This window comes from Peromyscus leucopus, chromosome 19 (assembly GCF_004664715.2).
Source record: "Peromyscus leucopus breed LL Stock chromosome 19, UCI_PerLeu_2.1, whole genome shotgun sequence".
Taxonomy (NCBI): Eukaryota; Metazoa; Chordata; class Mammalia; order Rodentia; family Cricetidae; genus Peromyscus; species Peromyscus leucopus.
Window position 1 is genome coordinate 79896315 of NC_051079.1, and position 23181 is coordinate 79919495.

A 23181-nucleotide genomic window follows, 5' to 3' on the forward strand; every position below is an offset into this window, starting at 1 on the left:
ATGATGTGCCACTGCGGCTTCTTGCTGTTGCCGTGTGGCTCAGTCCGGTCCCTTGGGCTTTAAAGGGTAAGTATAGTTGACAGGACAAAGACGTGGCTTACGGAACTTCCACAATTTCCAGAACACCCACTGTGCGTAAAACACAACAAAACATTCCAAAAGTTAAGTGTGCAAGTCACACAGCTGCTCTTAGCTTCGGATTCTGGTTTAGGAAAACCACCATCAGGGCAGTGTAGTTAGGCGGTTGAACCTCAAAAACATCCAGACAGAGATCCAAACATTGCATCGCCACGCTTCACCACCTCCTCCTCAACCAAGTGGCAGGAAACAGCTGGTCAGACTTTCTGAGTGCTTTAGTGAAGAGCAGTGTGCGTTGATCAGACCTGGGGATTAAACGGCATCAGAATAATAGTCCCTGCAGGTTTCCTGAAAAAATTTTACCCTGGGAATCACTGGGATCCTCTCACCCACCCTCCTTGCCTAAAGGGTTAAGAAAGGGGATTTAAAGACAAAACGTGAGGATTATTTCCACAGTGCGTGGTGGTGGGCAGACTCTGCTCATACCGTCAGGGCTTGTGTCCTTTGAACCTTTGTAGTAAGGTCAACAGTACCTTATTCACACCCATCTGCAGATTCTAGCCTCATCTGCAGACCTCTGTTTCAACACAACAAATGGGTCCCAGTTTCGGGCAGCCACTAGTCTGTGGCAAGCTCACGGAGAAGTCAAACCCACGCAATCTGTCTTCTTAAGCTCTGTGTCTGATGAGGTTGTATCGGAAATGAAGAGGCACTGGAAGGGTTTTGTACAAATGCATTTGCCAGAAACAGTCGCAGGGGAAGTTGAAGTAAGACACAGGGATGAAAATTGTCTAGGAGGGCCCACGCATCCCTCAGGCAAGCGAGAGGCAGGTCTCATCCTTAACACGTGGCAGGAAGTCCTTCGTTTGTAACACGCGTGGTCGTTTTGGTCACCATCGTCGGCTGAGAAGAATTATTAATAGAAGTGTGGGCTGTCCTATTCAAACAGAAGCAGGATCTGAGTGCTTGTGACGAGAGAGCTCCAGGAAGTGAGGGCTGACGAAGGCTGGCTGCTGTCATACAAATGAGCACTGACCACTTTCCCACAAAGAACTTTCATTCCAAACTCCTGAACTCTTCCCACCTCACTACCTGACGTCCCGGGGAAGGTCCTGTTCAACACTGTCAATTCCTTTATCACGTCCAAGTGCCAAGGAAGCCGAGTCGGGTATTCACAGTGCACCTGTCACCGGTGCCCTGGTCCCAGTCCATCTGTTCCTTCACAACCATACTGCAGAAATGATGAGGAGAAATGATTGTTGGAGAGGAAGCAATACCCAGCGTGGGCTCAGCATGGCCAGTGCCTGTGTGATTCTACAGTCTCTCATGGGATGCCATCAGGGTAACACCCTCATAGGGAAGACAGGCTCCATCTCATGGTATCTGGTAATTCTTTCTAGGCCACGTGGCTCCTATTTGATTCCACTCCTGCTTCCCACCAGCACTGGGGCACAGACAATATTTATGTCTGGGAAGTATTTTGTGCACATGGACCAGGATCCCTATGGTCAGAAGTGGCTATCTCTTCTCTCACATACTGGGAATGCAAGAAGAAGGGACATGCAAATACAAATTCAACGAATGGAACATCCTGTGAGTGACCATGTGCATGCCCACTCCTTGCTGAGCACATGACACTCATGACCTCAGGATGTCTCTGCTGAGGCAATGATGTAAATACAACAGCAGCTGCCCACAGCATCTTTGCGGCCACCAACAGAAGTCCTGTGTCCGTGGCACACACACTTGTTTCTTGCCCTGTGATAAAGGTGTCTTTATGTCTCTCCCCTTTCAGCTGTCAAAAGGCCATCCGCACTCTTTCACTGGAATTTCTTGGTAGGCTTGAGTTATCTTTATGAATAATACACACACGGCTTATTTACACCTATTCTAAGTTCTTTTGACAGTGTAGTAAAGTCATTGGCATTCGATGAATTAGCTGATAGACTTAATAGCTTTCAATAGCATCTTGCAAACATCCGAATTCTGGGTGTTGTGTATGTGTCCTACTGCAGCTCAAAAAATAATCTGAGTTTTGTAACCTCTACTGTCAGTCTGAAGCTATAAAAATCTACGGCAAAACTCAGCTTGCCTTCCAGATAACCAACGTATCACTATTTCAGATAGTTCAGAAGATTGATGGCACCTAGTGGTCTGGCCTGACACAAGGAACTGAGCCCCAGTGTCTGTGTGTACAGACTTAGGGAATAGTTTGGATACTGCTCATAAGTACATGTGAGACAATGAAGACCAGGCCACTGGAGACTCTATGGTGACAAAATGTGTGTCCTAATAAACTTGCCTGGGGAATTGGAGGACAGAGCCAGCCGCTAGATTAGACATAGAGGCCAGACAGTTGTGACACACACCCTTAATCCTATCACTCGGGAGGCAGAAATCCATCTGGATCTCTGTGAGTTCGAGGCCACACTGGAAACAGAGCTAGGCAGAGGTGGTACACACCTTTAACCCCAGTATTAGGAAGCACACATGCCTTTAATCCCAGAAAGTAATGACTGGGCTGAAAAAGGTATATAAGACATGAGGAAACAGGAACAAAGCAGTTCAGCTGAGACGCTTTTGGGTGAGGACTCAGAGGCTTACAGTCTGAGGATCTGTGGAAACAGGATCGGCTGAGGAGTTGGTGAGGTAAGGTTGGCCGTGGCTTGCTCTGCTTCTCTGATCTTTCAACTTTCACCCTGATATCTGGCTCCAGGTATTATTATTATTATTATTATTATTATTATTATTATTATTATTATTATAAGATTATCTTAGATTTGAACAACAAGACTCAATCCTTCAGAGGCAGTTGTGTACAGATGTCCAACCTCTTCCCTCCCCCTCTCAGGCTACATGGTGTGTATAAAAAGTATGTGTTAAGATGCACGTTTGAAACACTAAGTCTGGCAATTTCTTTTGAATTTTTTGTTTGTTTGTTTGTTTGTTTCATTGTTTTGTTTTGTTTTTCGGGAAAGTGTTTCTCTGTGTGTAGCCTTGGCTGTCCTGGAAGTCGATCTATAGAGCAGGCTGGCCTCGAACTCATAGAGACCCATCTGTCTCTGCTTCCATAGTGCTGGGATTAAAAGTGTTCACCACCACTGCCCAGCACAATTTCTTGATAATACACCAGGAATTGTATGAAGAAGAGTCATACAGCTAAGCAAAGGTAATTCTGTCCCAGACATCCACCTGGTACACTTGCAGAAGCATTCACTGTGTGTTCAACAGAGGTCACAAGGACTTTCTGGAGGCACAGGGACCACACTGAGGAGGCCAGCTTTGTATTGGTGCTTGCACCACAGACCATATCCTGACTACATATCAAGAAGAGGAGAGATATGGGGGCTGGAGAGATGGCTCAGCGATTAAGAGCACTGGCTGTTCTTCCAGAGGACCTAGGTTCAGTTCCCAGCACCCACGTGGAAGCTCACAACTGTCTGCAACTCTAGTTCCAGAAGATCCAGCACTCTCACACCAACATACATGCAAGCAAAACACCAATAAAATTAAAAAAAAAAGTTGAAAAGGAAAAGAAGAGGAGGAGGAGAGGGAAGACCCTGCAGGAAAGTACCTTCACACCTCCCATCCTTCTGTCAGAACCATTGTTCCCTGGATCTCAGCACACTGTAGAATTTTGAAATGCTTGTTTGTACTCAATGACTGGCAGTGTGTGTCTGCCAAAACCAGAAAAGCCCTTGCTCAACCCATCATACACTTGAAGAGATGGCCTCTGAGGGATGGGGAAGCACTGGGTGTGCCACAGTCTCCTCCACACCACCACTGTGGGAGAAATGACTCCAGGTTGCTGATTGACAATGGCTGACAAGCTCCAGACTCTCTTGAGATGCTCTGTCAACTTTTTCTGCCTTGCTTGAGGGTTGTAAACCCTGGTTAAGCTTATGTAGACACAACTCCTGTTGCAAAATTAGATGTGTAGGTAAGCGTCAAGCTGAAGGTGTGAGCAAGAAGAGAAATTAGGGAGACTGTGATCTCTAGAGAGTAGAAGAATGTGGTGTGTGTGTCCCAGTGTTCCTGTACAGTGTGTCCCCATATGTGTGTGTCCATGATTGTGTATATCTATGAGTGTTGTGAAAGAGAGAGAAACAGAGAAAGAGTATAACCAAAAGACAAAGATTCATAATGTTTTTAAGGTTTAAATAATTTAAAATAATGTTCAATCTGAGAAATCCTGCAAGAGAGAGGGCAAGGAAGCGTTAGGGTTTGGGTTAGGGTTAGGGTTAGAACTTAGGTTAGGGTTAGGCTTGGCAGAAAGTTCAGGGAATACGATATGCTTTGTGGTATCCCCCATCAGATCTGGTGCCACTCTGAGTCTGGTGTTTTCTTTTATCCATCCTTCTACCCTGGTAGCCCACCTGCAAAGCCAGAAGGCTGGGAGAGCAGGAAGCCACCCCAAGGCCTCTTGAGCCACTGTGCCTTTTATCTGCCTTCCATGTTCTCTTTCCTTGTAGTTTAAACTCCATGAGTTAAGGATTGCATAAATAACAGATGCAGATGTGGAAATAGATGCACACAAAATACATTGTTTTCATTCAAAGAATATATGCAGAGATTGATGTAGAATTAAAGATAATGCAGAAGTAGGGATATATGTATCTATAGATAGACACAAATTTGTTAAATTAAGAACACAAGGTCTCTCTCAGAAAAGAAACCTAAGACTGGCCCTTTGGCTTCAGATGTAGAGATTAAGTACACTCAGCTAGGCACACTGTATGAATGGTATGCTGAACTGGGCACACTGCAACCCACATGTGTGCTTATCTTATGAGTGTGTGTGTGTGTGTGTGGTGTTGTGAGTCCATTATGTCTCTTACGCCAATACACATTCTGTTCAACATCAGACAATCCATGTGACCAGGCCTGGACGCTGAGGTAGGAAGCTCCCTTACCAGCTTTCATAACATCACAGTACACAGCACCATGGCATTGACTTCAGAGACACATTTGTTTGTTCAGATACAGAAATACATGTTCTGTGACTTTCCCTCAGATTAATTTAGGAAATTAGCACACAGTGGCAGTGGCTCCTAAAACAGTAAGTAGTCTCAGTCTTACCAGTTTACGGACAGAAACGTGATCATATAGTTAAAGTCTCAGCTCTGTTCTTCTGATTGTGATGCCTGGCTAGGAGACAGGAACCCACAGTCACAGGGCAGTCCTGGGGTCCTGGTCCACTCTCTTTACTTCACCAGGTGGATCATTTGAAAGTAAACAACAAGGTCAGGGAGAGTGAGCTATTGAGGGCAGGTAACACAGAACAGGAGACACCAGCCTGGAAGAGGCTTTGGAGAAATTCCTGGCACAGCCACTTAGGGAATGTGGGGATGATTCTTTTGGAAGTTAACACAAAGTGAGTTACAAGCTTCAGGAATGTCCCCCCTGCTGTTCTGCAGCACTATGAGAAAGATGGGACATGGTCAGCTAAGTACACAGAGAGAACCATGCACAAGCACCTGCAGTAGAGTCCTCATACCATCACTTAGCAGTCAGCACCCTCCCGTGTAGAATGGGACTAGCCTGCCCCACAGCCAGCTGAGGGGTGCTTGTGGTACTTAAATAAGATGCTGCTGCTGATGTGCAGGGCAGGAGCTCGATGCTGGCCTCTGAGGGAAATCCTACACTGAGACCAGTCAGCCCCATCACGTCAACATCTGGGGGCCACCTTCCCAAGGGTCAGCAGCGCATGGTACTCCAATTTCTCTTTCCAAAATGCTGCACACCAACCAAATCTGCAGTTTCCCTGAGGGTGATGGAATTTGCTGGCTCCACTCTGGCCACAAAACACATTTATACTGAGTGGAGTTCCTCTGGCCCCAGAAAGTGTGACTTTCGGAGGAACTACCTGTGCCCAGTGTCACATGAAACCGGAGACTACACAAATCTTGCCACCTTCCCTGGCAGCTGTGAGTTAATCCAGTCTTAGGAGACTTTTCCCCTTATACTCTAAGTCAAAGGGCCTAGGGTCAGCTCTGAGACACACCAGTGAGAGCCGTGTTCCAAATTAATTACGTTCCTTCTTCTGCACCTCCTTCTCTCGTCCCCAGCAGAGACAACCCCCCACCCAACACGCACGCACGCACGCACGCACGCACGCATGCATGCACACACACACCTCCTCTGGAAAAGAACAGGCATGCCTACCCCTTCTGTGGGTCCCTATAACAACAATTTGCTGTGTTTAGATACAAATGCTCTCTGAAGCCACTAATTATAGAAACAATATATTAGGTGGGGAGGAACATTTCCTATGTGTGTGCCTTGTTAGCTTCTCTTATCTAGGACACTCATTAAAATTAATAGCAGTTAGGGTTAATAAAAATGGTTTTGAATTTCATGAGTTTCTTTTCACCTTTGAACCTCCTGCTTCATCAAAACGTCATGCGCTGAGGCTTACGAGCTGGGGAGAGGGCCTTGGCAGTGGAGAGGTCTCTGAGGGAACTGTCTTTGCTGCCCTTGATAACACAGGCACGTGCTTGTGTATATGCCCAGAGGTACACACGCTGTCGTGTGCAGCTTTCTGTCTTTGGTTACAGTGCACACAGGATGGATCTGGAAGTTGAATTGTGAACTCAGTGGATGCCTTTGCTGAAAGCCATGCTCTCCTCCAGGCGGCGAAAAGGCTGTAAGTTCATGGGAGTAATAATGACACTCAAACCGGTGACCCGAGCCTCCTCAGCATGTGAACCTCACCTCACAAGGAGTCTGCTCTTCATCCTCCAGGAAGCCATCTCCACTGAGAGAGCATGCTTGGCTGCCCCTCTGCACAGCAGAAAGGCGAGTTAATTAGCAGTGAGGAGCAGACAGTACACAAGGAACTCTGGACCCTACTGCCGTCTCTGCCCTTGCTCTCCAAAGATGTCCTCTTCATCCCCCCGCCCCCCATTGTACAAGTGGTTTATCCAACTACGACCCTTCTAAGCCTTGGGGTTGTTTAATGAGTGTGCAGTAAGGACACATAGTTGTGGTAAATTCTAATTATCTGTGTCTGCCTTAGCGTGTGTGAAGAAGCACGTGGGCCCATTCCTGGGAAGAGGCAGCAGCCACACCGAGGAGCTTTGTGGAGGAAAGAGGTGGGGGGATGCCCACTGAGAGAGCCGAGGACTAGGGGTGAGGGGGTGGGTTGTACATGAGGAGACCAAAGAGTCCTGCTGCACCAGCTGCCGTTTCTCTGACCCAGCACTGAGTCCTGCTCCCAAGGCAAGAAGGCCCAGGATCCCTGAGACAGGCGCAGGCTCCAGCCCTGTCTACACAGCCTCCAATTCTACCTCTCTTCAAGCCTGCAGGTGGTGATTCACACTGAATTCCTGCAGCTGTCTACACAGAGCCCTGACACCAGGGTGTGTTTCAGGACCCTCAGATGCAAGCAGGAGCCATGAGGCATCAGCAGAGGAAGGAGGCAGGGACTGGGTGAGGGCTGGAGTCCTAAGCTAGAGTCCACCAGCAGGGGCTTGAGTCTCCTGGCATATCTGGGTGGGGGCAGGTATGTGGCATGTGGTGTGCTTGGGAGGATATTTGGGGTCTGGGTACAACACAGCTTATGAGGCTGGACATCCCAGTGAGGACACTGAAAATAGAAAAAGTGAAGAGAGCTCAGGGCATGGGCAGAGCAGGGCTGGGCAGAAAGAGGCAACAAGAGCCCCACAGAGCTGCGGGCTTTGGGATTGATCCCCCTAACACATCCTCAAAACTGGGGTCTGCTGCCCATGCAGTCCGCCCACCCCCACATCGATTTCTCCATATAGAACTTGTATGACCTCTTGAGAGGATGACATTTCCTGAACAAATCTGCTGTGTTCCTGCAGATGTACAGGAGAGCAGCAGTCATTGGACAGACATCACAGTTAACACTGGGCACAAACGTGGGCCAAGCTATGCTGAGAGTGTTCACTGTGGATTTGATACAACCTAGAATCACCTAGGAGGAGTGTTTTAATGAAGAATTATCTAGAGCATGTTGGCCTGTGGGCATGTCTGTTGGGGACGGTGTTGTTTACTAACTGATGTAGGAAGATCCGCCCACTGTGGGCAGCATCATTCCCTAGGCAGGGGATCCTGAACAGGGTAAGAGAGGAAAGAGCTGGCTGAGAACAAGCAGGGATGAGTTTGCGCTCTCTTTGCTCATGACTGTAGACATACTGTGACAAGCTGGCTCAGTTCCCATCTTGACTTCCCAGAAATGATGGACTGTGGCTTGGAATTGTAAGCCAAATAAACCCTTTCCTAAACATAGGCCCTTTTCTCTGCTCTTTTCACTCCTCTGCGGGAACTTTTAAAGAGCTCTTCTGTCTCAGGGATTCAATTTTTAAGATTAAAACAATTCAAATGTGTCTTTTGATTTGAATTTAACCTTTTGATATTTTACAATAGGCATCTTTCCTTGAATCTTCATGAATAACTTGGGATATTTTAGAAGAAGCTACGTTTTGAAAAACTGTGGTGTGGTTGTTTTCTTTCTTTCATTTTGGTTTACTGTATAATTTAAAAATAATTTTATTTATTATTGATGTGTGCATGGGTGTGGTTGCATGCGTGCGTGCTTGTGTGTGTGTGTGTGTGTGTGTGTGTGTGTGTACATGCCCTAGAGAGTGTGTGTGGGTCCATCAGTTCTTTCCTTCCTCCATGCTGAAGCGGGGTCTCTCTTGTTTCTGCTGTACTGGCCTGGGAGCTTCTGAGTCATTCTCCTATGCCCACCTCCTGACTCACATAGTATGCTGGGGTTACAGGCATGTCCCTCCATGCTCTGTGCTGGAGATCCACGGCTTCATGCACAACAGGCAAGCACCCTGCTGCACTGTATCCCTGGTCACCTTGAATTTCACGTGAGGAAGAGCAGCAGACAAGTAAGCATGAGCAATGCCCGACTGGGGTGACTCAGTAGACTAACAGGGCACCTGCAGGAGCTGGGCAGGGGCAAGAAGGGGCAAAGTAGGATGTCTTGAGTGCATCCTCCCTTCCAAGGTCCTGAGGTTCTGATAAACATCCCCGGATCAGCAGTGGCCCACCTTAAGATGACCTGTCTTCTAGTTCTGCCTGGCAGTGTCCAAACATGGGTCATGGACTGTGCATAAGACAGACCCAAGGAGATATCCAGTCTCTATCTCACGTCAAACACACTCCAGGAGCCAGTGTTTGCTGCCAGCTCTTCAAGGAGAGGCCTAGGTTCCCTCAACACCCAGGGGAGTTTAGGGCCACTGTACTTCCCAACTCTGGTAGGTTCTCTCCACAGGCTTCCCAACCTCAATGAACAACCAGACTGAGGTGACTGGCCAGAGTGCTCCTACCAGCCTGCTGTTCCAGGCCGCAGGGACTCCTTCTTCCTGCCAGATAGGAGTCCTGTGCATGGTGCCTGGTCTAGAAAGGAGGAAGAGCAGAGCTGTGCAACTAGTGCATCTGTGTATGGAAGGGAGGATGGAGCTGATTACTGTAGCTCATCAGAAGGTCTGTGTCCTGCCAGTGTCTGCTTATCTGCCCACAGCACTGCCTTACCTTACCTGCCTTCTTCCTAGTGAGCCACTCAGAAAGAGTTAAGAAATGTCAAACAACCCTCCTCTGCCTCAGGCCTCAAGTGTGGGCCTGCCCGCCCTCCCTCTCTCCCCTCCTTCCCTCCCTCCATCCACCCTTCTCCCCTTCCCTCCCTCCTTCTCCCCTTCCCTCCCTCTCTCCCTCCCTCCCTCCCTCTCTCCCTCCCTCCCTCCCTCTCTCCCTCCCTCCATCCCTCCCTCCCTCCCTCCCTTCCTCCTCTCTCTCCCTCCTTCCCTCCCTCCCTCCCTCCCTCTCTCCCTCCCTTGACTTCTCTGCCTTAGAGACACCCTCAAGGAGTTGGTTGGTTCCTTGGTTCCTCCTGTTTATGTCTGTGTCCATTATCAGGGAGGCTGCTTTAGTTGAGGGGGTTTGTATCATATAATCATTATGAAATGAATCGTTTTTCCACTGTGTGAGGGGGGGTGGAGGAATCTGGATCTGCCACCCACTCCTATTTAAACAAACTAATGTCACTCTGGAGGCCAGGCGTCTGCTCTACTACCCTCCCCCACCGTGGCGTTGGCTAAGCTGTCAGCCTTGGCTTCCTACTGGGGATGGGGGTGGGGGTGGGGGTAGGTAGTAACCGGGCAGTCCACCGTCCCCAGCTGGGGACGTGCGGATCTCCAGGGTGCAGTTCCCCAAGCTACTTCATGGTAAAGAGGATTAAGGGGAGGTCTCCTGGCGGGTGCCACCACTGCGCCCAGACCTTTCACAGAGCCTAACCAAGAAAGACTACCAAGTATAGCTTTCTGCAGGTCTGGATGTGACCTCCACCTGTGTGTCTGCAAATACATCACGGCCTTCTGGCATGGAGTGGGGAGCTTGCATTTTACTGCAATTCCAGTAAACTCCGAGAATCTTTTCCCCACCCCACCCCCGGGAGGGGGCTTATACAAGGTTTCTGAAGTCACTGGAACCTGAGGTAGTCACTATGAGGTCCCCAAAGAAAGGCTACTACAAATGGACGGTAAATATAGGGGCTGCGGACTCGCCCTGAGATTATCAGGAAGGCACCTGGTGACCTGAAGTGCTCTCTGGCGCCCCCACCTTGACCAACACCACTTGCAGGGAGGCCTCCTACTGGGTTCCTAAGGAGGAGCTGGAGAAGGGTGTTAGTGTGGGGCCAGTGGCCCCTGTTGCTCTGCATAAGCTCCCTAGAAATTCCGCAGACCCATGCCTGCTGGCAACGGAGCAGGTCATCAGCCTCGCTCTCCTGCCCCCTCTACGATCCTGGAGTGTGGGTCGAGGGTGTGACCTGAGGGCCAGAGGCTCATGTGGGGCTCCACGGATTCTCTCCCAATCGTGACTCCCCGCCTCGGTCTCCAGCTCTCGGTTGCTCTGCCTGGGGCCCCACCGGCGCTGATCGAGCAGTTCTGGGTCTCCTTTGAGTCTGGGGAAGATCCAGGTCTGTGCAGAGCGTGACAGACGTGTGCAAGGAAGGAACCAAAGAAAAGCCAAGAGAGAGGGAAGAGGGTCGGCTGGAAGCGGTTCCAGCCAGAGAAGAGGCAGCTGCACGCGAGCTTCGGGTATGCCCGAGCACTGTTGCCTCTTTTCGCAGTGGCTCGGCACATAGCCCCAACCAGAGTCGCTTTCGATTTTGCCCAGCGCTCGGCCGTGCCGCATCCTCAAACTCCAGATTCAGGAGCTCTGGTCCGTCTGTCCCGATCCCGTCACGCTGGACTGGCCAGCTGCTGCCAGGGAAGGAGGGGATTGAGGGCTGAGACCCTGGCCAGAGAAGACGGAGACCGGAGGGTTGGTCGTCTGTGGAGCACACAAGGGTAGCTCCGGGATAAGCGCCTTCCCGCGCAACGGAAAGCAGAGAGAGATGAGTCCAGAGCCCGACTGGTCCTGTGGTTGTGGCGTCCTTTATGGAATCTTCGAAGCCCTCCCAGTTCTACCTGTCTCCCCGGGAAGAGACCAATCCTGACATCAGGGCAGGTTGGGTCACCCAGGCCTTGGGGGCCTGACCCCATTCCGCAGCGCGTGCAGGCTGACTCTAAAGTCGGATGAGACTCTCTCCTTCCCTGTCCTCCACATCCAGGTGCCCTGGGCCCCGACTGCCCCCACCGCACTCAGCTGGGCACCGGAAAGTCTGCTGGGAGGCGGCTGGCTCTCTTGCTCTCAGTCACACCAGCTTCTGCTCCGGGTTGCCTGCTGGCAGTGGCCTTATAGGACCTCGATGCGATAATTCAGAGCACACGTGGGCAAGGCGCTGTTCTGGTGGACAGCAGAATAGAAAGCGGCCTGAAGGAGTCAAATGAAGGACTCCTCCTCGGCTGGGATGGTTCTAGGGTTGGCTGTGGGCGGATGGAGAGCTTTGAACAAGGCAGGTCCTTGAAACAAAACGTTTGTAATAGCTAGGGCGAAACGTATGCTTGGAGCAGACCCTGGGTATCATTTTTAGGACGTGAAGGTACTTCAGAACACCCCCAACACACACACACACACACACACACACACACACACACACACACACACACACACGAGACACCCATAAACGAGATCCTGCCACGAAGCTTGTGAAGTCGGGGCAGCCCCACTCTGGGAACAGGGAAGATGATGCCCTAGGCGAGTCCAGTTGAGGCCTCTGGTCAGGGACTCTGGCCTTCAGCGCAGGGCGGGCTATGGGATGGTGGATTGCGCCAGGGCCATATCGCCCGCCATACTTCGGTGGGCGCTGCTGCTCTGCAGAAGTCCAGAGCGAAGACTGAGTCCCCAACTCCTGCCACCTTCCAGATTTGGGGGCTGCCCTTCTGTTCTCACCTAATCTGATAACTGAACCCTTGATCAGTCTGGGTCTGGAGCCCCAGCTTAGTCAGCCTCCTTTCCGGTTGAGTAGGGAACGGGAAACTTGCACCCTCGCAGGGCGAAAGTGCAGCGCTGCAGGCCGTGTGTTCCTGAACGGGAAAGGTCTCAAAAGAAGGGTCCTCGGGTAGGGCCACCTCCTCCAAACGCGTTCGGTTACCAGTATGCAGCCCCTGCCCTTGATCTTGAGGGCCGAGGCCCGAGCGGCGGGCACGCTGGTCGCTCGGACCTGCGCGGCCTTGGCAGCCGAGCCCTACACTCTTTGATCGGCCTTATTCATTCCAGCTGCGCCCTATTTGTCTGTCATTTTCCCCTTTCCTCCGGAATCATTATTTATGGCAGAAAAATAAAAGGTGCTCCCTGGAAACAACCGAGGCAAGGAGTAAATTTCTGAGAAACAAGAGAGTGAATGTGTTTCCTTTTAAAGGTCACCAAAAGGGAGGGGAGGGGGAGGGGAGGAGGGGAGGGGAGACAGAGGGGGGAGGAGGGTCTGATCTGTGCTTCCTGGAACTCATTAGGAGAGAGCATTAACTAATCACCAGATCAGAGCCACGAAAAGGCAAATATTTTTTAAAATAACCGAAAGTAATTATAACCCTGTTGTTGACACTAACGATTAATAATTGATCAGGAGTTACACACAATAAATTGTCAATTTATCTCCCCATAAAAAATGTTTGCTAGTGTAGCTGGGTTTCCCCTGGGCACGTCCTACGAAGATCCTCTGCCTGTACAGGCTGCCCGAATCTTCACAGTCAGTCCTTAAAGAATATTAGATTTAACTTCTTTTCGGCTCCAAATAGAACAAAATAATGTTGGGGCACCTTCTCAAAGCCTTTCCCTTAAGAGCTTGGGGCCAAATTTAAACAAACAAGCCTTCTTCCTCCCCCTCCTACCTGGGATTGAAAGAGAACAGACAGAGCGTTTCATAACTGTTTTAACTGTATTATCGGTATTGTCTTCCTAAATAATGTCTTCCATGTTCGTCTTTCTTAGAAAAGACAGCACTCTGTACCCGCTCCGGGGAATGAGAGCCAGGCCTCTGGTGAGTGTGCAGGGCACAGAGGTGCTCTGAGGGACCCTGTGCAGCTAGAGCTGGTAAAGGCACACAGGGAAACCTGCCAAGGGTGCATTTGACCCTTACCAGTGGGGTTAGCTCTGTCTCCCCCCCCCCCCCGTTTACCTGTGGCGGTGGACTGGGAGCATTTTCACAATGACAAATAGGATGGGGGAAATTATATTGTCGTAGATTAATTCTCCTTAAAATAAGCCTTTAAAATATCGGTAGGGATTTGTCACTTGCATAAAGGTTTGAGACTACATCAAAGGCCCCCCCCCACCCCCGGGGATCTGTGGAAATTTAAATGACGTTAACATAACATTCACATGGGGCAGACAGCCGCGTGTTGTGTCCAAGATCCACTCGTGTTAACATCCTTAAAATACTTGAAATGATATTTTCATAAAAGCGATTTTAAAGCATATATAATATAGCTATGGATTTTATTGGGGGGTGTCTAAGTGAATGTTTTCTTGAGATCTTGACGGACTGCTTAACTAAAGATTTAAATGGTGACAATCATTGTAAGTATGTGGCTAGTTGGAGTGAACTTTGTAACAATTCAGAGTGTATTTAAAATTTAAAAAGGCTGGTCTGACTCCCCAGATTGGTTTGAAATGATTATTTTCTTCAAACTGAGGACTGTGAAACCGCTCTCTCATGGTGGTAGTTCAGTGAGATGGGTTTCAAACGGGCGCTCTTTACCTTCAGTCTCCTTCATAATTATTTCGACGTCACTGTAGTTGACCCTAGGAGGCGTGAGGCTTTGGTGCCATCCAGTGCATCTGGACCAGTTGGAAATTCGCGGAGTCTGCAGCTTTCTGGTCCACAAAACTCTGTAGACCTCCCCAACTACGCAGTCCTAGCCTTTCTCCCACTTCCAGAAAGAGCGCCAGCCGCAGCCCGCAAGGGGGTACATAGAAGACTCACCCCAAATCCTACCAGGCCTCCGCTGGTCCTGCCCCCTTACTCTCCCTCTGTTCCCCGCCCCTCCTGACTTGCAGACAAAGGTGGGTGAAGTTCTTTTCAAGTTTCAAAGGCAGTTGCTGGGCAGCTTTGCTGAGACAATAACTCTTTTATTGGGAACAAATGTTGACATTTGACGGGCGCAGGAGGCAGCGCCTGAGCCGGCCGCCCGGCAAGCGCCCCCCCCCCAACCCCGTGCTCCAGGCAGCGCCCAGCCCCCCGGGTCCCACCTGAGATTAAAGCGCGAATTCTGATAAATCAGCTTCAATGCAACCCGGGCTGTGGAAGGCAGAAGGGCTGTGGCGGTCTGACATTGAGGATGCAGGGCCCAAAGCCAGCAGCTCCACCGACCTGGCTTGCAGACAGTCTGTAACCCAGAGTGGCTGTCCTGGGCCCCTGCTTGGCAGGGCTCATTTCTCTAAGGAGGTCACTTCCCTCAATGAGGATTCTTCCCCACTCCCCCATAAATCACTCTATGTTTCTAAAAAGGGCCCTCTAAACACCTGCAATTTTATGTTCTTAGTGCTTATTTGAAAATCAAGTTCTCCAGTAAGATATATATTCAGGTCGGGAGGGGGATAAGCTATGAAAATCTCTGATAATTTGTTGAGTGTATAAACATCAAAGCAGCTTCATTAGCTTTAGCTAATCCCCTGAGGCCTCTGAGTTGTCACCAAGAGAAACATGTCAGTCCTCTGGGAGGGGGTGGGGGGCCTGGAGGCCTGTGCTGCAAAAGGAACCCGGGTTGTATGTCCAGGTAAGAAAATCTTCCCTGATCTAGGAGAGGCCACTTCGGCCACTTGACCAGCTTTCTAATTCTGAGTCCGTGCAGGAAGGACATTAGGGCTTGGGATTTTTCCTGCCAGGATGTAGCCACACTTGCTGCCTTAAATGATGTGTCTTCATTAGAGTTATCTTGAATGGTTTGTTTGTTAAATATTGCTAAACTTTCATACTTTCCAAAATACTCGCTACAACATTACACGTGACAGAGATACTGTCACCCAGCCCTCCCAGTGCCCTGCTGATTTATGAAACATGGCTGACATCTGTAAAGCAGGGCCATTTGTTCCTGCGGTACTGCAGTGTAAAATGGACCTGGGAGGAGAGATGGGTATCTTTGGAAATCCTAAGAAATCCAAACAGACAGACAGACAGACAACCGAAGTGCCTTCTGATTCCCTAGTCCTGGAATCTCCCAGAGTAACAAGGATTTTATTTAACAAGATTGTTAAAATAATAATAGTAGTAGTAATAGTAATAATAATCCTTTCTTTTGGTCCCCACGAGCTCAGCTCAAAACATCTCCATTTCCATCCCCGGGAGGCAGGGAGGAGAGTAAAGTATCTTGTATCCAGAAACTGACTTTTAGATTTGAGCTTTAAATGCCCAATGCATTTCAAACCAATCCCCAAAGTCCAAGCAGCCTTCATATCTCCCTCCAGAGGTCCTGACTTAGTTCCTCCCCAGGCTGGCCTGCTGAGAGCTTGGCTTCAGGTACATACGATGACTTTCCAATACCCTTTCTAACAAGGCCCCAGCGAGAGGCCACTAATTTCTATGGCACAAAAAGCCACTGGAGAGAGATCCTTTTGTCAATATCAACTGGCCTAGCAATTTCCCATCCTCGGCCACATCAGCCTATCGGAGCTGGCAGATGTTTAGACAAGATTTTATAAATCGTTCAATCTCAGCCCATAATGAACCCCAACTGACCATTCCAGAGCAGCCCAAAGCGCCAGAGACCTCCCCCGCTGGGCTCCAATAACGCTCCCCTGCCGCACTGTTATTAATCATGGGATGAAATAGGTGAGCCTCTTGAAAAAATAAGTGTATGATTGATTAAAGGGCAATCTAAGGATCCATTATTCTTGCTTTATAAACGTAAGTTATATTCACTCAATTTATCTTTGCAGAGGAAATAAATGATTGTTCATTTCTTCTCAGAAATTTTATTATATAGGTATCTACATAATTTGAGAAAAGCTGGAGTGACAGAGTAGCCGCTTTTATGATACTAATCAAAGGGGCTGGGTTACTTGGCTGCAAATTCCATGCTGGTCCTGTAATTAGGAGGGTGAGTAGACAATAAAGAGACAATGTCTAAGGATGTTTAAACTTTTCTTTTCCCTGAGGGTAAGGGTAGCAGAGTACCACAGAGAGGAATCTACTTCCTGCCCCACTCTTGTTAATGGGAACTGCACAGGAAGGCCAGGAAGGAGTCCTTCAATAAATGTGCTGATCTATGTCAATTGAGATATTTCAGACATAGGAAAGCAACTGTTCCCATCAGGAATTTCTTGTGGGAGAACACTCTCCAGTGTGAATGGGAAGACCCTTCTCCAGGACCACAAAAGAAGATAAAATGCAGAGAGAGGTGTCATATCTTTTTATTTTTCCATGTTTTAGAAATTTACACTAAGTATGGATTTGCATATTCAGAGAACAAAAACGTCTGAATTATTTCTTGCAACACATTTGTGTGTAAGTCAACTAGAACCATCGGTATATCCCTGTTGTACATTTATATCTCTCTTTCTGTCTCCTGTCTGGAATTTTCAAATAAGAAAGAAGCTTATTTCACTGGGCTCTTCATTTAAAAACTGAGCTAGGACCACCTGGGGGAGGGGGACCAGGCCACTAGTAGGGCTCCGACCCAAAAGGGCTCCGACCCAAATCATTTTCCAGTAAAAATGAGCCCTGAACACCATTTTCTTGTAGGCTAGTTTGTTTTTATTTACAGTTTTAGATATAAATTAGTAGAGAATTCATGTTAAACAACCAACAGAGATTGTATAACCAGCAATGTTCAAATAAAAACCAGGCAGAATTTATTTACAAAAGTTTTAGATTTCATTGCAATACAACTTGCATAAATTACTAGAAGCTTTATATCATTATAAAAATAAATATCAAATTTGTTTCCACTTCTGAAGGACTCAAGTTCTTCAATCACGTTAGTTCTACCGTGTACATATTTTGTTTTTACAAATAAATTTTACAGCAAGTTCTATCACACCTATAGAATATATACCGTGGCAATGAAGTGATCAAGATATCCTGAGAAAAAACAGATTGTTTCCAAAAGTCACACACACATGGGGAAGCTATACTATGCCAACAAATTCACGTATGCCCAACAACATGTGTCCGGTCCTCAGAGTCTGTGGGTTGGTAGTGCGGTGTGCATCCTCTCTTACAGTGGCACAAGATGTGGTCCAGATTTCCACATCTGGGGTTTGTATCTGTGTACTTATGAGCTTGGGGAAAGAGAATGGCCTCCTGATTTTTATTTATTTTTTTTTTCCAAAGCAATTGTGACACCTACCTGTGGACCAAGGAAAAAACCAAATCATGCCAAATTCTTCAATTCCATACCAACACGTTACCAAAAGAAAAACACAAGCTTGTGTCTACTGGCTCTGCCTCTTTGCCATCATTAGGGTGACTAGTCGCGATGCCTAGTAGGAGAGGAAATGTTTGTAACAGCTCTGGGCTATGAGAACTATAGAGTCTCCTGTGTCCTATGAAAGACCAGCCCCTGCCAGTGTCTCTTTAATCTTATTCTGAACACAACATCCACTACAGGCTTTAATGCCTGAGTTTCTACACAACTCACTCATCAAGCAAGGTGTCCTTCATATAATCTAAAACAGGTCTCAATGACACAGAGATGCCTCATCTCAACCATCATCAACCAACAGCAGTAGTGGTGGGGTATATGTTTTGTGTGTGTGTGTGTGTGTGTGTGTGTGTGTGTGTGTGTGTGAATGTATGTTTATTCCCGATTAAAGAAGTGATTCTCTAAAGGAGAACTTGAGCAGAAAAGAAGAAATCTATAAAATAGAGGGCAAAGAGGCCAGAAGGAAGCCAGACTATTTTCCAACCCTTGACAAGCAAAACCACACCACGCTACACAGGGCACAGGATTGCTGCTGGAGGACGCCGCCAACGGAACCCACTTACTTGCACTGCGGAGCTCGGCCCTCCTATAGGTAGGGCTGGACGCCTGCGCCAACAACCGCACAGCCCTCACTGGCATCTGTCAGGGGAGGGGCAGTTAGTGAGGACAGGCTGCAACCCCTGGCAGCTAAGCACCTATCAGCTCTTGTCCCAGCAAGGGACGCACACTCCCGGGGAATCTAAGATCCATTTTTCTTGGGCTCCCTCCTGCCCCTTCCTCTCCTCCTCCCCTGGAGCCTCCATCCCAGGGATGCCGAATTAGGAACAATGTAGGCAGTGTAAGAGAATTAGGCCTCTGAGAGTTCCCGAGAACCTGTGCTTTCCTTGAGCCAAAGGCAGAAAGGATTCTGCTAAGCTCCATTTAACCAACACCACAGAGGAAAGACTACACCCAGCAGAGAGGCAAGCGCAGTTTTCTTTGCCTGGCAGTAAGTTTGCCAAAACAAAATAGTTACGGGTGACAGTATTAACAATAAATTAAAGAAGGAGCAAATAAAGCAGAGTAGATCTAAAAAGAGGGCTAGTCCTCTTTGCATTCACCCTCAATCCTCTTCCTCATACTGACTCCCCTAATTCTGCTCTGGCAAGTGGCTGTCTGTCCAAAGGTCTCCCAACTCCGGGAGTCCTTTCCCAGGTTTCTTGCTTATTCTGACTCACCAGGATCCCTCCCCGCCGGTCTCAGGTAGCCTACCTTTCTTGGGCTCGTAGCCGCCGCCCGGAGGCCTGTAGTGGGACTCCAGCGGGTGCGAGCCCGCCTTGCCCGCGTCGCTGGCCGCCTTGGGCGCGGCGTGCAGTGTCTCGCCTGGTGCGGAGGCCGCGGTGTTGTACCGCAGAAGGCCCTGGCCCTGCAGCGCGGCGTTCAAGTTCCCGTAGTTTGTGTAATTGCCATAGAACGGCGACGTGTAGTAGAGGTGGCGGCCCAGCAGCGGAGAGGCGGAGTAGGGCGAGCCTCCCGGAGGGGCCCCAGAGGAGGCGGGCGCGGCGGCAGCCGGTAGCCCCGGAGGTCCGCAACCCGGGCCCAAGCTTGGCTGCTTGAGGTCCGAAGTGGCGATCTCGGCCAGCGACCACAGCTTGGGCTTGTTGGCGGGCGGCGGCGCTCCAGGCGACGTCCGGCTGCCTAGGGGCGTCTTGCCACCGCTGCCACCGCGCGGCGCGACTTCGGGCGCCGGGCTCAGCAGGGGTGCCTCTACGCCGGTGAGTGGCGAGGAGGTCACGGGTTTGGGAGGCGCCAGGTCCCGCTCGCACTCGTCTTCCTCATCCTCCTCGTCCTCCAGGTCCTCAAACTTGTCCTTACACTCCGAACCCGATTCGCACAAGGGATCCCCGGCGCGGCAGGGCAATTTCTCCCCATCTGACTCCGCCGAGCACGAGTGGTCCGTGAGTGAGTCGACGTGCAGACTAATCCCTGCGGGGACGCGGACACGGTGGGCGGAAAGCTGGGCCAGCGCGGGGGCACCCACAGTCCCATCCGCCCAACGAACGTCCTGCACCAGGCCTCCCCACGACCCCTCACCTCGCCCCAAGGCAGCGTTAAGCGCAGCCCAACATCTCCGCAGTGCCCGAGGACTCGCCAAGCCAAATCCCGCGGCAGGCCCGGAACGAAGCCGTTTAGCCGCTTTGGTAGGCCCGGGCCCTGCGTGGCAGGTGCGTAGTGTCAGCCCCAACCACAGCCCGCCTGGGGAGAAGGCTCCTTGAGCCCTCGCACCGACCGCAGCCCCGCTCACCTTCGTCCTCTGCCGAGGTCTCCGTGCCGTCCTGAGCCTTGTCGGGACTCTCCTCCTTGTTCCTGGCAGCATCTCCTTCGTCCTCGTCCTCGTCCTCGCTTTTGTTTCTCGGGGCCCAGGTCATCTTGTTCTCCTTCTTGAGGCGCCGGCGCGCGTTGGCGAACCAGGTGGAGACCTGCGTGAGGGTCATCTTGGTGATGATGGCCAGCATGATCTTCTCGCCCTTGGTGGGGTACGGGTTCTTGCGGTGCTCGTTGAGCCAGGCTTTCAGCGTGGCAGTGGCGTCCCGCGTGGCGTTCTTGCGGTACGCGGGGTCGTTGAGCTGGTATGGGTAGGCCGCGCTGCCATAGGGGTGGTAGCTGATGGCGCCAGTCATTCCGGTGGTGTGCGTGTCGTATGGCGAGCCCTGGAAGCCACAACAGCCTGTGAGTGGAGGGTGCGTGAGCCCCTCAGGCGTCACCCCACCCCCCCTCAAGGCGACCCTCCGTTCGCCCCCCGCTGCCTTTCTTGCTTCTCTGGGCTGGGAACCTTTCTGCAGAGAGCCGCAGAAACACAAGGCCAGCTACTGGAAACAAAACTCCTGCCGTTTGAATCAGAATTTTGTTTTTAACTATCTCACTTTGTTTTCCCCTGAAACGACCTAACGTCCCAAGTAGCTCGAACAATGTCTGCAAACACATTCTCCTGATAGCCCTGCAGTAGTTTTCTTGATATCTAAATTTTATGGGAGGCTTCCCAAGCTGCTCTCTCACCCCGTTTCCTCCTTTATATAGTTTAAAAAAAAAATAGTTCGGAACCTTACTCTGCTATTCACCCTCTAAAGCGGAGTAAATCCAATTTGCAACTCAGAAGCTAGTCAGCTTTTGCAATTCTTCAACTACGTAGTAATTAGCATTTTAATTCATCCTTTAACATTTAAATACGAGGTGTTTGTAACCTTCTCCCTAGGCCTGGTTTCAATTTAGGGAATTCCAACTAGGGTATACCCCCCCCCGACGCCCCATGTCCTTACACGCCCCAAAACTGCTAAGACCCACTCAGGAGGGGCCCATTCTCAGAACCCAGGGATGTTCAGGCGGATCCCGGCTTTCGGGAGCTGGAGCCCATAGGCCGCGCACGAACTCTGGTAGCACTTAGCGGGTCCCAAACCCGTCAACAATTTTTTTGAAAGCCAGATCTGAGAGACAGATAAAGGACAAAACTAGAGAGCGTCAGTCTGGGTTTAGGGGCGGCAGCCGGATGCTCTCCCCTAACTCGGTGACCCCGCCACTACCAGCGTGCCCAAGAAACCCGAACCGCGCGGCAGTGGCCCTAGAGGCCCGGGCAGCGGCGGCCCTCGGCCTGGAACCCTGCGAGAGCCGCGGGCCGATTCTGCCGCCCCAGCAATCTGCAGGCGCGGATTAGAGACAACTCATGGCCCCGGCCCGGGTGGAGTAGCACCTCGCACGGCTTAGAGGAAATCATCCCCCAACCGCTGCGGGTCAAATCGGTCCCTTGTTTCCCGCGGCAGCTGGTGCTGGTGACTCCGGAGCCACCACCCGCGCCCCGCCGTGTTCCTAGTCCCCAGCTCAACCCAAGCCAAGGGTCGGGGTCTCCCAGCCCCCACCCCAAAGTGGTTACCATGTAGGACGGGAAGCCCGCGGCAGCTGCAGCGGCGGCGTCTGCCGAGTACTGCAGCGGGCTGCCGAAGCCGGTTGCCGCCTGAGCTGTGAAGGCCGCCGAGCCGGGGTACGGACTGAACGCGGAGCCCGACGCCGAGCGCGCCAGCTCCTCGCTGCGCGGCGCCGCCAGCGCGGACGCGCCGTACGCGGGGCACGAGTAGAGCGCCAGCGAGCCGGGCGCTTGGTACAGGTAGCCCTGCGGGTAGGACATGGTGGGCGCGGGGCGCGAGGCCCGCGTCACGCAGAGCAGCGGGCAGCGCGCGCGGCGCCCTCCATCCACGCCCGGCCGGGGCGCACCGGGGCTACGGGCCGGGGCAGGCTGGGCTGGGCACTAGCCTGGGAGGCCCGCGGACCCGCGGATCTGCGGGGAGGCGGCGGCGACAAGCGGCAGCGCGGAGCCGGTGGGCGCAGCCGCGCGCCAGGCCGGCGGTCGGGGTTTGGGGGAGTCTGCAGTCGGGAGTGAGGAGTTGAGGAAGGAGCGCTCGAGTTTCCGAGGGACATTGGAACGCGGAGCTGTCCGTCACGCTCTCATCTGCATATTCTGGTGCCCGCCCCCTCCCCTGCTCAGCCCGCTGCCGAGGCCTGGCCGAGGCCGGGGGAGGGGCAGAGAGCTGATGGGAGGGGAGTGCAGGGGAAGGCGGAGGAGTGGCAGCCAGCCGCAGGAGGGAGGGACGTGCAGGCTTTTGTCGCGCAGCCGCCGCTCGCAGCCCGCGCTCTGAAGCTCGGTCTGGCCAAACTGGGCGTAGCGCTCCCCCCCTCCCACTGGCACGTCTTCTCAGCCACGTCCGCGCACCCCGCGGCCGCCGACTCCAACCTCGGCCCAGCCACCGTCCTCACTCCCCCAGCCCCATGCAACCACTACCGGCGCTCTGGCTCGCCTCGCACTGGTTTGCAATGGCCTTCTACAGCCAGGCCGGGTCCGATCCACCTGGGGGATGTACGGATCAGGCACCCCTCGTCACCTTGAAGATACCGGCCCAGGCTCCACCCCGTGTCCAGTGCAGAAGCCGCAGGGAGCTGGATACCTGCAGAGTTGCTGGGCAGTCTGACTTCTACAGTCCTCTGTCCGCCTAGCCTCAAGGCCGAGGCTGCCCGCGTGGCCTCGCTCTCGTCTGGTTTTTGCCCGCTCCTGGCGCCTCTGCTGCCAAGCATCGAACCGGAACCGGAGAGTTTTTGGTTTGGAGCTGTTCCCGGGAGGCCCCTAGATGACACGGCTTCTGCCCCCAAGTACACAGAGAAGATTTCAGGCCGTGTGTTAGCAACTTCATGCCTATTAACGTCTGGAACGCGTCAGTGAGTGATTCGTCCCCCCAGCTCCCTCCCCCCCCAAAAGAAACCCCCAAACCCCAAAACAAAAAACCCCGCCACCCTGGCCCCG

General features: G+C 51.3%; 1 protein-coding gene across 2 annotated transcripts; it reads right to left on the minus strand.

Moving 5' to 3' along the window:
• Positions 1-16827: 16827 nt before the first annotated feature.
• On the minus strand, positions 16828-22915 carry Irx2 (iroquois homeobox 2). 2 transcript variants are annotated; one of them, XM_028873673.2, is made up of 5 exons: positions 21763-22339; positions 20143-20548; positions 19110-19823; positions 18422-18497; positions 16830-17783 (listed from the first exon to the last, which is right to left on the minus strand). In XM_028873673.2, the coding sequence occupies exons 1-4, from the start codon at positions 22012-22014 to the stop codon at positions 18445-18447; spliced, it is 1425 nt and encodes a 474-aa protein (XP_028729506.1). In that variant the 5' UTR covers positions 22015-22339; the 3' UTR covers positions 16830-17783; positions 18422-18444. The 2 variants fall into 2 exon arrangements, with proteins under 2 accessions (XP_037053152.1, XP_028729506.1); XM_037197257.1 differs by lacking the exon at positions 21763-22339 and adding an exon at positions 22829-22915 and having other exon boundaries at positions 16828-18497.
• Positions 22916-23181: the final 266 nt, after the last annotated feature.

Excerpts from the sequence above, each read along its gene's own strand:
- Irx2 (XM_028873673.2), bottom strand. The coding sequence starts at position 22,014 with ATGTCCTACCCGCAGGGCTACCTGTACCAAGCGCCCGGCTCGCTGGCG. Across the intron at positions 19,824-20,142 it reads GACCTCGGCAGAGGACGAAG|GGATTAGTCTGCACGTCGAC; the intron begins GTGAGCGGGGCT and ends GCGTCCCCGCAG. Across the intron at positions 18,498-19,109 it reads CGGCTACGAGCCCAAGAAAG|ATGCCAGTGAGGGCTGTGCG; the intron begins GTAGGCTACCTG and ends CTCCCCTGACAG.